The 15,274-nt window shown below is 44.8% G+C and overlaps 1 protein-coding gene across 3 annotated transcripts in view; it reads right to left on the bottom strand.

Annotated features, from left to right (window-relative positions):
• Positions 1-706: 706 nt before the first annotated feature.
• The window catches only part of PARD3B (par-3 family cell polarity regulator beta), a 982,300-nt gene continuing 967,732 nt past the window's right edge, over positions 707-15,274 (bottom strand). For 2 of the 3 annotated variants that reach the window (XM_084778917.1, XM_084778919.1), the window contains one exon: positions 707-5,406. In XM_084778917.1, the coding sequence (XP_084635043.1) occupies positions 5,046-5,406 (361 nt within the window). In that variant the 3' untranslated portion in view covers positions 707-5,045. The remainder of the gene's footprint in view (positions 5,407-15,274) is intronic. The other variant, XM_084778918.1, reaches the window with a different exon arrangement.

Below are 15,274 nucleotides of genomic sequence, written 5' to 3'. Positions count from 1 at the left end.
GAGACAGTGATGCTTCCGTAGATGAGGAGAGAGTGGTAACCAGTGTGGAATGTTGGGGCTACCATGATGGGAGGCTTTGAGCTCCTCCATAAAAGAACTACTTTTAGCTGCTGTGAGAACCAACTGAAAGTGGTCCCAACTTCCAGGACTCAGATAAAAAAAAAACCCTGCCTGACCCTAGGCCTTTTTTCTTCCTGCGGTAGTCATAAGGCATGAAGGCCAGCTCTCTTATTCTTACTTGGGGAAGCTCTGAGGGCCCATTGTTCTCCTGAGTTCCCAGTGGACTTGGCTGGCGCTGGCACTGGGAGCACATGGCAGCTCAGCTTCTCTCACTGTAATGTTGCCTGCACGCAGCAGATGCCCCTTTGCCCTGCTGCTGTTCTGGAGCATTGCTATGGAGCCAGTCAGCTATTAGAGTTGGGGTTCTCAACCTGTGGGTCGCAACCAGTTTGGCAAACCTATGTCTTCAAAAATATTTACATTATAATTCATACCAGTAGCAAAATACAGTTATGAAGTAGCAATGGCATAATTTTATGTTTTTTTTGGGGGGGGGTCACCACGCCATGGGGGACTGTATTAAAAGGGCTGCAGCATGAGGAAGGTTGAGAAGTCACTGTGTTAGATGTCGTTACTGCAGGATGAGGAGGCACGGGTCCACCTAACCATCTATCAGGTTCCCTGAACAAATGAAGACACTGGTATCTCACTGACTGAATAAAGCTTTATTTTAATGCAAAATAAAACATGAAAAATTTATATACTCATATATAACAACATCCAAAATGTCTTCGGTGATATAAATGGGATCATCTTAAAAAGTGTGTAAAGGATTCACTCTCCATCTCCATATGCCAAAATATGATTTCACATAATTTACCTTTAGGGAGTATGAGCAGATGACTTGGTAATCATAAAAGAATAGGAAAGACTAGAGAGAGCGAGGGCATAAACAACAGGTTTTGTTTTTACGTTCCAGTAGTAAACAGCATTGCAGATGGAACAGAACACTCTCTGAAGAGCAGATCGAGAGATGGGCTGCAAGGGTCTCTGGGAATGGCTTACTTCGCACTCTGAGCTTAGTAGCCAAACCCAACTTTAAAGGCCAGGCTGTGGGTGATTTCATGACTGTTGAGGGACGGGAGAGAGGAAGAGTTGCACTCAGAAGCCATAGTTACGTGTGAGAGTCCTATTTTAGATCCTTGTATTTCCTCCTTTCTATCGGAAAGGTGACTTTGTAGGGATATCTTGTTGAGAATCTCCTTTTCTGTCTCACTGTAGCCTGGTTCCTACCCTAAGTCTGTATGAATGGAGAGAAACACTGCTGTGGACTTTTCTGAATGGGACTCCCTCCTGCCTAATTGCTTAAAACTTGGACTTGCTGTTCACACGGGCCTGGGATGCAGCGGGAAGTCTACCCAATTTAACGCCAGTTTGAACGCTGCTCTCAATGGATCTCGGTGCTTAATGCTGAGGGGAAGTTTTCAGACACACATCCCTTTATCAGCCACTTTTCAATCCCTTCCACAAGGCCTGAAATTCTATAACACTGCTCAAACATTAAACAGAAAACAAACAGAAGAAATGCAAACAGTAAGGGGAAAAGCAATTACTCTTTTTAGTTTTGGTCTCCCTGTGGGCCAGGGAACAGAGAAACCAGCTCTCTGATCTTCCTGAAGTTGCAGGAGGATTTCCTTCACTGGTAGGTTTAACTAAGAAAAATACAAGGCAGTGGATCTTGTGTTAATTTTATTCTGTTGGTAGCAGAAATAAGGCCCCAGCTAATCCTCAAAGGCTCTGCTTCTCCACGATGCCATTGAATAATCGGGCTATTGCTCCATGTGGCCCTGTGGGTTCAGCATAGATGTTGGGAAAAGTCTAAGAATAATGAGTTTCAGGATTATTTTTTTCTGAGCTTTGTTTTCTACAATAACATGACTTAAGAAAATGTTCCTTTGTTTGTCCACAGATTTGACTCTGTTGGGAAACAATATAAGGCCAAGAGAGGTAGGTGGTGCCTCAGCCCAGGCATGTGACTGACCAGTGAGGTGTGTTTCTCTCTCTTGTGGAAGACTGAATCCTCTAGGGACTAAAGGTTTTCAGTGGTCTGCTTTCTCTTTTCTTTGTAATCATACCAGAAAAAAAATGGGGAAAAGGGCTCATGAAGCTGGATGGCCCAGTAGCAGGTATGTAGCTCTTGTTAAATCTTTTTCTCTGTTAGAGCTCCCAGCTACAGAGATACCCAAGTGAGTTTTCCCAAGGATGTAAATATACTGGTGGCTATTTTCTTCTCCTGGGGACCTGCTGATTATACAGCCTGGTCCCCCAGATAAACACTTGCTCTCCTGGAGCACTGGAAAATAGTTTCATAGCGGTGGAGAGGCGACAGTTGGAGGGGGTACTACACAAGCATTTATAAAACTTACTACCTGAGCTGGTCTTAGCTGGTGCTTGGCTTGATGCTGCATCTGTCACAAATATAACGTTAGTTTTTTAGGGCAGGCTCAAATGCAGCAAGTGCTATATTTTGAGCAAAGAGAGAAAGCTGTATCTTTCTGTTGTTCTCTTCAATAATACCTTTGAGCCTCTGAGGGCCTCTTAGGATTAGCAATATTGGATTGACTGTGTACAACACAAAGCCAAGGTCTGGAGCAGCTTTTCTGAAGCGTGCGTGTAGGGGTATGGTACAGCCATGTCTGTGCTGGAGCTGGAGACATGACGTCATGCTCAAGGGCCTCTTCTCTACAGCACACCGTTGTCACCTACCCCTGGCTCACCTACACGTAGTCTAACCTCCCTGTAAGGGGGAACTTATGCCTTGGATAAAAGCAGTGCTTTGCAGAAACTTGAGTAAAATATAAAACACACCGGAGAGTAATTTTTCTTTTCCAAACACAGGGTCTTGTTGGTTCAGGTTGGTCTTGAACTCACCCTGCGGTCTAGGCTAGCATCCACTGTGCCGTCTTCTTGTCTTGGACTTCAGGGATTCTAGGCATGTGGTACCATGCCTGGCGTAAGAGTTGATCTAATGCTCCCCCCAAAGTCACATGTCCCTCATTGTATCATTTCCTTTCAGAATTCCTTGGCTCAAAGGAAATGCCATTTTCAGCATGGTGGCTAGGGACCCTATAGCGTGGCCACAATACCTTGTTGGGCAGAGCCCGAGACCCTCCACTCCATGGAAGAAATTACATGTGATGTAAGGTTTTCTGGCTGGAGAGAGATGGCAGAGGACAAAAAGCATCTTGAGTCTATTTTTCTCAGAAGGCCACAGTGATTGTGGCTGAGATAATGACCTCTCTTCAAGTCCAGCAAATGACACGACTTACGTCTAAAACCAGCAGTTGCATCATTCTTGGTAACAAAACTATTTTAAGTTAAAAAACAAAAAAAATTGGGCCAGATGGCTACTCTATGTATTCTAGAATACTATAATCCAGTAAAACCTGTTGGTCAGTGGTATTCTACTCTGGGGCAAAATGTGTCTATACTGAATTAAGACATTTGGGGGGTGGGGTGGGTTGCAAAGAAGGAACATGTGGAAAGCTTAAAGTATGTCACTGAGAAATCCAGAATGCTGGGCTGTTTCTGCAGTTCCTCTGTCTTTTGCGTTGTGTTCCCGTTCGGATCACACTGGAATCTTCAGATGCTCTTTGCCTACGAAAGCTCAAAGGAAGCAAGAGTGGCTTTTCAGCTTCTTAAGGCAGAATGCTTTTTCCTTTTAAGTCAGGTGGAGACCTTGGCTTTGCTCTGACATTTGCTAATGAGATGGAGCCGATGCAGAGTGATTTAATCTTGTGCATCCCCTCTCTTCACTTCCTCTGACTCCTTCCTCATCAAACTTCCAGAAGACCATTTTATTTTCTACTCTCCATACTTGTAATCGCATATTTGAAAACACACACACACACACACACATACACACACACACACACACATACACACACGCACACGCACACATGCACGCACGCACGCACTTCTATCTACTTGCTGGTGACCAATTTCCTCCCTGACCCAGGGGCAGATGGGTACTGTTTGGCACTGAGTCTGGAATTGACATCTCTAGGACATTGCTTTCTGTGGGGCCTGCCCAGCAGGCTTTCTCTCTCTCTTTTTTTTACCTACCCCGCTCACACGTATACTTTGGCCCTGAAGTGAAAGTCCAAAAGTAGAGGTCTCAGTTAAGATAATGAGAGGCATTTGAGGAGGACTTTAAGAAAAGCGATCTCCAAGCAAGCACGCGGGGGTCTGGGAGAGAGGAAAGCAAGGACCACGGGACAGTCCACCCGCTTCACCTGCTCACTGTGGTTCTTGGGATGAATTCCTTCTGGAAGCTCTGACCAGCTCTGCACATCCTCCCAGGACACTTAATACTGCACTCAAATTCTACTGACTTTTATATCAAAAGCAAGGAAATGTGAAACGTTTGTGTCAAAAAAGTAGTACCAGGGACCCAAGATAGACTATAAATAAGGAGAGGCAGTCTTCTTTTGGGTCTAGCGTTCCCCAGAGGTCACTGTTGCTTTGATCTCAGTGAAAACATTTGTGCTTATGAAGATGTCCTATTTGCAGCCTCTCTACTCTGCCTCACAGCTCCAGGACAGGCCTGACACTGAGTCTCTGAATGGTTGACTAGGCCTGGCAGAGACCTCCATGGCTGTCCTTTATTGCCTCTACTATGTGTGTGGGGTTGGGGTTGGGGTGGGGTGGGGCTGTAACTAGCACTGCTTTTCTAGCCGGGGTTACTATAATGTAGCTCCATGAGGTTTTTTTTTTTTTTTAAATCAATTGCCTCTCTCACTGAATCAACCAACTCTTCAAGCCTTTCAAGTATCAGGAAGTGCAGCCTTCTTTCTTTTTGGATCCATATCCCCAAATTCCTGTCCCCCTTTCCTCCTCTGATTAGCACTCCAGCACTGCATCCTTAGTGAGCAAGAGCTACACTGTACCATGGAACACTTTAACCTGTAGAAGGCCTTAGGGCCTAGCAAGGGCAAAGACGGTAGGATTATCATTCTCGGTTGGCAGATCTCTGTGATGTTTAGCTATACGGCTGCAGTCATGGGGTTTTTCTGCCGGGGATCCTGGTTACGGTAGGCGTACTGGTCAGGGCTGCCCCCTCGGGGCCCTGCTCTACCCATCTCCTGATAGGCTGGGACTCTGTGGTGCTGAGGTGGGGAAGGTGGGACATCTTGTCTGAAGGGTCCTTTGTGCTGATGGGCTGGTGGGGGTGGGTAGTACTGAGGGTAGCGTAGATCTGCCACCACCCTCAGATCCGGGGGCCGGGGATAGTTCCCTCTTGGGGGATGTACAAGATGAGCCCCTGGGTAGTATGGAAGTTCTCTTTCGTTGTAGCGCCCCCGGGGCACTGCTGTCATGTAGTCCACAGCATCTGCTGAGCCTCCCCTAGAAAGAGAAGCAGAGATATGTGTCAGGAGCTGCTGTCAGCTGAAGTCCACACGCTTCGGCCTCAAGTGTAGATGGTTGCGATCACGTCGCGGGCCTGGACAAAGATATCTTCCCAGATGAGATGTGTACCCTTAAATAATAGTAAACAGTTGTCGATATCTTAGACTTCAGGGTGCAAACCATGCAGCAAGGTAGGCAGAGCAAGTAGAACACAAAATTTCAGGCCCTTGACACTAACAGCTACTGTCACACTGCGTTCATCACATTGCTACACAAGAAGAAACACATTCCTCCACTGCTTATTCCTTTTCTATTCACTTTTATTACAGCAATCAAACCAGCTTCCTCTACACAGTGATATAAGTTTGGCTCTGTTAAGCCTGTGACTGTCAGAGCTCCAGTCTGCATGAGATGTGGTAGCACAAATGCACTAGGTCAGGGTCCTCATAAACTGAACTCATTTCCCTCTTAGATGGCAATTCTGCTCACTGAATGGGCTGTGTGTGGCCTTGGCTAAGTCTGCTGTCACACCCCTGGATGGATTATTATGCCTCCACTCCACTGTTCCCGGAAGAACTCTTAATCTGGGGCTGGGAAATTCCCCACCTAGAACTGTGATAAAAGTAATTAAGTCAACCACAAAGTCAGTAGCCAAAACCAAGGTGTCCCGTGTGGTGTAATGGGCAGGCATGCAGAAAGGGCTGGGCAAGAACACACACTCGTCGGAAACAAGCCAGTCTGGAAGTTTCTACCGAAGACAAGCATCATCTGATCTGCCCGCCATAACAGAAACAGTGTGTCGCTAGACAGTGTGTGGATGATGGCATCTTGGCTAGCCTGGGGTGAGACACATGACTTCTGTTTACAGCTCTTAAAATCCCATAAACCTTCTGCGCACAAATTTGCCAGGACCATTCACCATGTCACCAGACCCCTCCACTCTTTATTCCTCCGCTCTTTATGATTTTTTTTTTTTAAAGGAGAAACAGCCAACAGTAATGAGCACCGAAAAGACCTCCAGTGTCAGAGTACAGACAGCCTGGACATTTGAAAGGAGTGACAGGGCTGTAAGAACACCGGGCCTCTGCTTAATCAGGCACCGTCAATGAGGGTCAGAATCACCCTGTAATCTGTGCAGTTGGATGTTAAAACAGCCCCGCACATTGAAGTTCCCCAAATCAATGACGATTTGACAAGCTGTGGGCTCAGGGAGCGTGTGGAAAGCTGCCTAAGGACAAACGACGTAGCCCTCCATCTACGTTTGTCTGGGTGTGTGCGCCCTAATTTTGCTATGTGTAATAATGAGTGATAGAGCCATGAATTTGGGGGTAATTTAGTTAGTGATAGTTTTCAGATAAAAAATTAAATTGTTTGCGTACAAGTTATTTATAGCGTCAGCTGTTATTATTCAGTTCGGGCCGCTTTGCTCTATGCTAAATTACCCATGACAAATAGAGCAGGCATACAGCCCCAATCGTCTGTCCCCATGGCCCTGCAAAACGAAGGACCCAGGTTTCACCATCCCTTTCCTTGACAATTTCATTTTTTATTTAGAAAACGTCTACCACTCATTGTCTTTTCTTGAAAAAACAAAAACAAAAACAAACAAACAAACAAACTAAAGACCTCTTCTCTTAACCACTTTGCTCCTTTCTATTTCCTTTGGCTGAAGCTGGCGATTGCACAAACATTTAAAAAAATATCTTTAACCTGTGTTTCCTTTCAAAAGCCACCAGAGCTATTTCTCTGCATGAAGGGAACCATGTGGTTTCTCGGCACTCATTTTAAGTCCTTAGGATAAATCACTGACATTTGCAACACACAAACATTATCTGCCTTAAAATGAACACACAACCACACTCCCTCAGGACTCTCTTAGCGGGAATGTTTCCTGTTTAAAATGGAAAGAGAGAAAGGAGAAGTTCCAGGCCTTGGACTTTTCTAGGGTCCTGGTCTCACTCTCAAGATTTCTCCCTTTTAAAACAGAGTGTTATAAAAGACAGAAGTACTTGGGCTTTTTTTTTTTTTCTTTTTTCTTTCTTTTTTTAACTTGTGGAGAGACAATCCAGAGCAAGTGGTGATGGGATAGAAGCCACCCTGAGCGACTCCACAGTCTGCATGTGGGCCAGAAAGGAGGTTATCTCCTGTGCCATACCTCACCCCATGACTCTCCAGCACTCTGCAAGGAGGAGGGAGGGAGGGCTCCAAGGGCAGAGAGGGTGACCCCAAGATAGCATTGTGGCCCCAGAGGGCTTCTCTGTGGTGGGATTATATGATGGGGAGTTTGCTTACATGTGGCAGACACCAAGTGAGGTGCTGCTCTTTGTCAAGCAGGGGTGGCATGGAAATTGTCTTTTTCTGTAGAACTCATCATAACAGTTATTGTTTGTAATTTTTCAGGGAGAAGAAAAACAATGGGTCGCCTGTAAAAACACCATTGAAAATTCAAAGACTGCTAGGAGCATTTTCCTCCCAGGGCTGCTGTTTATAACATTCTCTCCTGAAAGCCTATCATTTCCTACAGACTTTCACCAGTACAACTTCTAAGCTAGTGTGAATATCATCACACATACGCACCATATAAACATTTAAAAAGAACCATTTCTGGGGACTGGAGAGATGGCTCAGTGGTTAAGGGTGCTTTTGCAGAGGATCTGAGTTCTGCTCCTAGAACCCACATGGAATGGCTAACATCCTCCTGTAGCCGTAGCTCCGTGGGATCTGTCTACACTCATGTACACATGTACACACATACACATATTTTTTAAAAAGTAACAATTTTTAAGTAGAAAAAAAGAGAGAAAACCTCCTATATGAAAAAGGAAAAAACCTCCTTTTTTTCACTGCACAGACAAGTTGTAGGATAGAGGCAACTTAAGTGGGGGCGAAGTTCATTTTGGCTCACAGTTTCAAAAGGAACAGTCATCCTGATGGAGAAGGCAGGTGGATCAACCTCATGAACTGGAGTGTACGGCTAAGCTCCTCACACAGATGTGGGGATCAGGCAGCTAAGAGCTCTGTTGGGAAGCGGAAATGCACCTCACCTTCAAGGCAATCCCTTTACTTTATTATTACTATTATTGTTATTTAAAGATTCATTTATTATGTACACAGTGCTCTGCCTGCTTATACACTTGTACCAGGTCTCATTGCAGATGGTTGTGAGCCATCACGTGGTTGCTTGGGAATTGAACTGAGGACCTTTGGAAGAACAGCCAGTGCTCTTAATCTCTGAGCCACCTCTCCAGCCCTAGCCTCCACCTCATTTACTTTTAAACAGGTCAATGGACCAAAGATTCTGAAGCGTCTCCAAACAGTGCCATCAGCTAGGGACCAAATACTCAAACCCAATGGGCCTGTGAGGGGAAAATTCCCTTTAAGTTTCTGTTTCCTCTCTAAGGAGGCTCATTTCTGGAAGCCAGAGGATTTAGGTTTGGGTTGGAAACTCAAAGGTATGGTTTCAGGTATGTGTCAAATCTCATGCATGCATGCAACTGTAAAGATGATTGGACATTAACTATTTTGTCCAAACATGACAAAGTTACAGGTGCAAACTGAATAAGGAAGAGAGAGCTAAGATGTTCTTGTTTTGTTAATCTCTAGTGTCTTCTTTTAGTGTGTGTGTGTGTGTGTGTGTGTGAGTGTGTGTGTGTGTGAGTGTGTGAGTGTGTGTGTGTGTGAGTGTGTGTGTGTGTGTGTGATTTAATTGTTGGTGAGGGGAGCAGAAACTCAGTCTGTCCTGGGACAAGGCTTATTAGAGAGACTAACACTACTTGCTTTGAGCTGATCCTGACAAGTCCAGGAGCTTCTGAGGGAGACTCTAATTAAGACAAGGACCCAAACTACAAGTGTGCCAGAACTTCAGGACTCCTCGTTTCTCATGCGACCCGATAAGCCTTATTTGTATATACTATTAACTTCTGTAAAATAATGAAAAATGTCTCCAATTAAAAATCTTACATGGAAAAGCTATTTACTATGGGAAAGAGAAACGTGCCTGCCTTTGTTTTTGTTGTAACTTTGAATGAACTTCTGAGAAAAATTCCCTTTAAAATTTCTGTTTCCTTTTTTGAGTAGGCTCATTTCTGGAAGCCAGGGGACTTAGGTTCTGCTTGGCAACTCATAGCAATGGCTTCAGGTATGTGTTAAGTCACAGAGATGCATGTGACTGTGCAAATAATGAGCATTAGCCATTTTGTCCAAACATGACAAAGCCACGGGTTATTTACATGTAAAGTAACAAAAGAATGGCTTCCTTTCCAAGAGGACTTTCTCTTTCTGACATCTCACAATGACACTAGTTTTCATTGAGCAAAAGGGACCTGGGAATGAGAGCCTGTGCTGGTCGGCCAGACCCTGGGTACCAGCCATCCTCACATATGAAAGGATGCAGGAGACGCTCTCACTTAGCTAAGTAATCATGCTTGGGAAAAGGAGACGGTACTGGAAGGATAGACTCCCTGTAATGCTTTTTTTTTAAACCAGGAAGTAAGTTGCTGTTCTCACTAGAGCAAGGTTCTCTACTGGAGTAAAGAAGAATAAGGGCAATTATCAGTCGCCCCCTGCCCCTCCCGTCACCTCACCTTTCTACCATTCTTGTGGAGGAAATCTCCTCAGTGTTGGCCCCAGCTAGTCACTCTTTCAGCTTTTCTCTTTCACTTGGCCTTGTGGTACTTATACCCTGACTGGAGTGTGGACATCTGGCACTAGCTCTTCACGCCTCTGGCAATCTCCCTCGGAGCTACACAGGGCTTTATGTCTCATAGGTGTTCCATAAATGTATGCTGCGTTTCGAGGGAAAAAAATGCACAAGTGTCCACAGTAACCAGAGAGCGCTGGGTGTGGTTAGGGGCTGGAGGAGAGCAGAAGAATAAGAGGGGAGAACAGATGCAGTGGGAGCCAGAGACTGCTGATGGTTGAAGTAAAAGTGGTGGTTAATTTTTCCAGAGAAAAGCAGGTAGGAGGGAATGAGATGAGTGTTGGATTGGCTCCAACATAGGAAGATTGTTTATTAGAGTTTTCCAGGCACCGCAGGGCGGATGCACAGAGGAACTCACAGTGACTGTAACAACATGCATAAGACCTGGGCAAGATCCAGCCGGTCAAAGTCCCAGCATCGAGCACGCAAGGTGGGCATCGAATCCCACCGGCAGCTGAGGCGTTATTGGTATTTTATAGCTTCTAGGATGGGGGAGAAGTCAGCATCCTTTAGTGATGGGATCCCTAGGAGGGGCAGAGCAGGACCAATCCCCATCTGGACTCAGTGGGAAAAGGGGAATAAAAAAAAAAAAACAAAGCTCAAAGTTGGGTGGGAAGGGATGAGAATATGAAGAAGATGATTAATGAGATGAGCTGGTGAGATGATTACATTCAAAATACACTATATGAAACTCTCAGAGAAGAATGAATTAAAATATTGCTTATAGTGAACACCCCCTAACTGGGTTTACTAGGTACAGGTTATGTCTAGTTATTTAAGAATTGGTTAAGAAATTTTTTCATAATAGTCTGGCAAGGACTTTAAAAAAATTCTGTCATAAACATAGTAGTATAGGGACATCATGATTCATGCCTAGAAATACAGTTACAAATAAGGCTCCAGACAAAGGGTTGGAGGGTGACTGTTGGAGTCGGTTTCAAGGTTGATTAATGAATATAAACCAGAGGTGGAGGTGATGTCCAGTGCCTCTCACCAACCTACTCTTCTCCACAAAAACACACATGATGGATGGCTTTCATATACACCACACAGGCCCAAGAGAGGCAGAAGCTAGGCTTCAGCAAACCTGCCTACCACCTGCTGTAACTCAATGCCCTCCCCCCTCAGCGGAGAGAGAACAGAGGAGCTGGTATGAACAGGGCCCGCTCTGCCAAGGCGAAGACCTGAGGAATGTCTGTCACCTTCAGCTCTTCTAATAGCACCGAACAGGCCTGCTCATCGTGAGCCTCGCATCTCAAGTCTGGGGCTAAGGACCATGGCTGCATCTCATCCAGTGATGTCCTTGTAGGATGCAGAAAGCTCACGGAAGCTGAATAGCCAGGGTTGGGGGTGGGAAGGCAGTAACTAAGAGACAAGCCAGTGTGAAGATAGTTTTAAGAGGCAAGTTCAGAGGTAAAGAAATAAGACTTGCAGTAGAAAGTGTGAAACTACAGGACAATGCCTACCGTAGACAAACGTATTGGATTTTACTTTAGCTTTTTTCTGTTTTGGATAATCTTCCAAAGTGCAGATTCTGGTTCCTTTTAATTTGTATAAGATACTGGGTATTTTAGCAGCCTAAACAAAGACAATTAAAAAACAAAACACAACAAGATCGAGCAAAACAAAACAAAAAAATCCTCCCTGTTTCAATGGGTTTTCCTTTTTTTGGTAATAATTGTAACTAAATTTGGAGTTAATATGAAGTCAAGACATATGATTCAAGCCCTCTGGTATAGTGTGACAAGCATGATTGTCCTCATTGGCAGGGTGTGACTAAGCTATATTCCTTTTCAAGTGTGCCACGCAGAGTAGCCCCCTGGCCCAGTAATTGTAAAGTGTTGCAAAGCTTTTTTTTTTTTTTAAAGTAGTGCAAACTAATATGCTCTTAAGCTGCCCATGTTATGTGGAGAGAGATGCTTTTAGTCTGTGTTTGGAATTCCTTCAGGGTCAGGTTTCCAGTTACCAGGCCTTCATTCGTGGTCCAGGCACGAATGTGGTTAGCCTGGATTAGGAGAGCCCTCTGCAAAGTATATTACATGGCTTTGATTTCAGCAGATTTTACAGAGCCATAAACTATAATGACCATTTGATGACCTATGATATAGAAATGATTATGGAAAAAAACTTCCCACTTTCATCACTCACGTTTCCCATCGCATTATGAAGAAGGCCCTTGCTGTTCTTTGCAGGGAACTGGAAAAAGAAGCAAGCGTCACTGCACACGCTTCTGGCCCATTTTAACACCAGGGGAATATTTACCGAGAAAATGAAAGAGAGCTGGCAGTGACCGAGTGTTCAGAAGGCAAATGCCATTTTGATCACCCCCATTTGATTTCTCCGTTGGTGTCTTTCATCAACCACCACAAACAGAATCCATTTACTAACAAGTGACATATACACGGAGTCTCGGCTTCTATATCAATCTGGCAGGCAGATACAGGAAACGGCCCTTAAGAGTACTCCGTCCTGTCAGATGTGGGGAGTTTCTAGAAGTTGTCCTGCTAAAAAAAACCTCTTTTATGAGGGGGTGAGAGTGTTTTAAAGTATCATGTCGGGGACAACTAGAAAGGACAAGCGTGAGAACACAGGGGGAGATAGGATTCTCGTGGAAACCGAGAGTTGTCCTCAATGGCTGCAAACCCATCAGAATCCATTTCAGAGAGACAGTACTAGATAAAGACCACGTGGGCTCTTGAGCCAGAGAAAAAGCGAATGGGGGTAGGGGGTGGGGGCAAAGAAAGAGATCATAACTGGACCAACCAGGCCACTAAGTCGCTTTTCTCTTTTTCTGTTATGCCAGGAATTCTGGAATCTCAGCATCTGATTGTCATGCAAGGCAGGATGGTTCCGTTCCAAGGGCAGACATAAGGAGCTGACAGGTTGGGGCCTGTAAGGTCCTGAATTCTAAAAGCTGCTTGCTCTGCCCCTCCGGGGGAGCCCTGAAGGACTCCCGCCCAAGGTTACTGCCTGTAGACAGGATATGCCTGAGGTAACATGCAGCATTCACAAAAGGCACCTTTCCCTGCTCTAAGTTAGGCTATATATACATTTAGAGTAATATACACATTTAGCATATCTATATCTATCTATCTATCTACACATGTGTGTGTGTATCTATCTATATATATATACACACACACGTGTGTGTGTGTACAGTTCTTAGAGACGATATACATATGTCACAATAGACACATCTACTTCCTCATCCCTTCAGCTGCTTTCTAAATTAATATAAATTAAAAGAGTCATATATCAATCACTGTTTCCTTTCCCCTTTTCCCAGCCATTTCCAAAGTCTGAGGATTTTGATGCGAATCCCCTATAATCATTACAGTCTTTTCTCACTCTGTGCGAGAAGTATAGTGAAGGAGTCAAAACTTTATGGGGGGGCACGCACGAGGGTGTGTGTGTGCAGGGGTGGGGGTAAGGGAGGAAGAGCTTCCACTTCACGGTTTTATTAGGACACTGGAAGATTCTGGCACCAAAAAAATCTTACTCTGAAATCCAGAAGCAGAAATGTTAAGTGTAGTTGCTGGCTGGGCCGAGCGCCACTGCGCTCCACAGGGCTCTGTAACCAGCATCTGAAGGTGGTTTAGAATTGCAAAGATTCAAAGCTAGCTGAGCAGATAGCTCCTTTGCAAGTGCGTAAGGCAAACCAAACCCCATCTTAAGCATTTTTTTTTTCCAAGTTAACCTCCTTATTCCTCATAATAGTGTGATAGAGTAGACAGCATTATTATCCATGGCTTGAGACCAGGAAAGGCAGAATCAAGATGTTAAGTGACTTGATTGAAAGCCCGTGAGCGGTGGAAAGGCCCAGCGTCCACCCAGGCAGACAGAACCAGGGGCCTCTTGTTTGACTGCCAGTCCTGCCCCCACTTGCCTCATGCCAGCTTATGATGTCCTGGTGCTGGGTGAAAAAAAAATGTTATGCTTAGAAACACATTTTAGAAATGAATCTTTTGGGTTAAAAAAAAAAAAAGGCAAAAGAGAGCTTTCCAATAAGTGTTTTGGCTTTGGGAAACTCATAAAGCTAAGCATTCTGGAGGTGCTGGTGGGATGTCAAAAAACAAAACAAAACAAAACAAAACAAAAAACCCCAGAATTCCAAGCGTGGCGCCTCATTGAGGTACTCCAAGCTGCTGGCATAGCAGGAAGGTAAGTTTTCCAGGTGCCTTTTAGTAAAGCCAGAACAGATATTTTTGTGGTTCTGTTTGCAAGGCCCTGTGCTCAAGGTCCAATACGCTGAATATTGGCACCAACATTCAAGGGTGTATTTACTCAACAAACACCTTCTTTCACTCAAACCCACGCAGACACGATGGGGCCTCGAACTACCCTTTCTCCCGTTGGCCCTGAGGGTTCTGATACAGATTAGAATAAGAGCAGCTCTAGTAAGTCTGGACCCACAGCCAAGCGGAACGAGTTGTAGTCAGTTTCAGAATGTGCCGTTCAAGAGCCCCTGCACTGTAGACTGCGTTCCTGTGAGTCTGAAGGACGGCTGGGTAGCTGTCACCAGCTCTGAAGCAATTCTGAGCACACTGAACTAACTCTCAAGTGAGGCAGGGGACTGACCTTTTCGGGAGATGGCATGAATATTTATGGGGTTTGGGTGTAACGTTCTTAGACTTTAGGTCTTTTTTAATTTTTGCGTGTGTGTTTCAATGTGTAAAATGCCCTGAGCCCCTCCTATTTTTATATCTAGTAATATTAATTAGATTAAATAAGGTATATAGACTGTTTTATAAATGTCCAGGCTCACCTTCTGTTCTAATAAACAGGCATGTGGTAGTTTAATAGGAATAAGGCAGCTGAAAGACAGGTGGACCAGAGACCTATGGGAAATAGGAGTGCCAGTTGATTCTAGGAAGCCAAGGATTTGATATTAGCCCCTCCCAGCTAGCTCCTTTTCTCTGCAGCCTTCTCCAGAAAGCAGCATCCGGTTATCTTTCTCTCAATAGTAACCTGAGCTTCTTGGTGCCATCCTCAAGAACAGGGGCAGAAATCTGGGGGGGGGGGGCAGCACAGTCTGGACTCAGAGTGTTACCTGGGAGAAATTTGGGCTATGAAACTTACTCCTGCACAAACATGGCTAGGTGAAATTTAGGACCATTAACTGAACAGTTGCCCTGATGCCCAACACCAAGGCAGTGCGCCCGCCCC

Source organism: Acomys minous, assembly GCF_964271855.1.
Source record: "Acomys minous genome assembly, chromosome: 4".
NCBI classification, from domain to species: domain Eukaryota; kingdom Metazoa; phylum Chordata; class Mammalia; order Rodentia; family Muridae; genus Acomys; species Acomys minous.
Note: the sequence above shows the minus strand (reverse complement) of the source record. Positions and strands in the feature narration are given on the sequence as shown.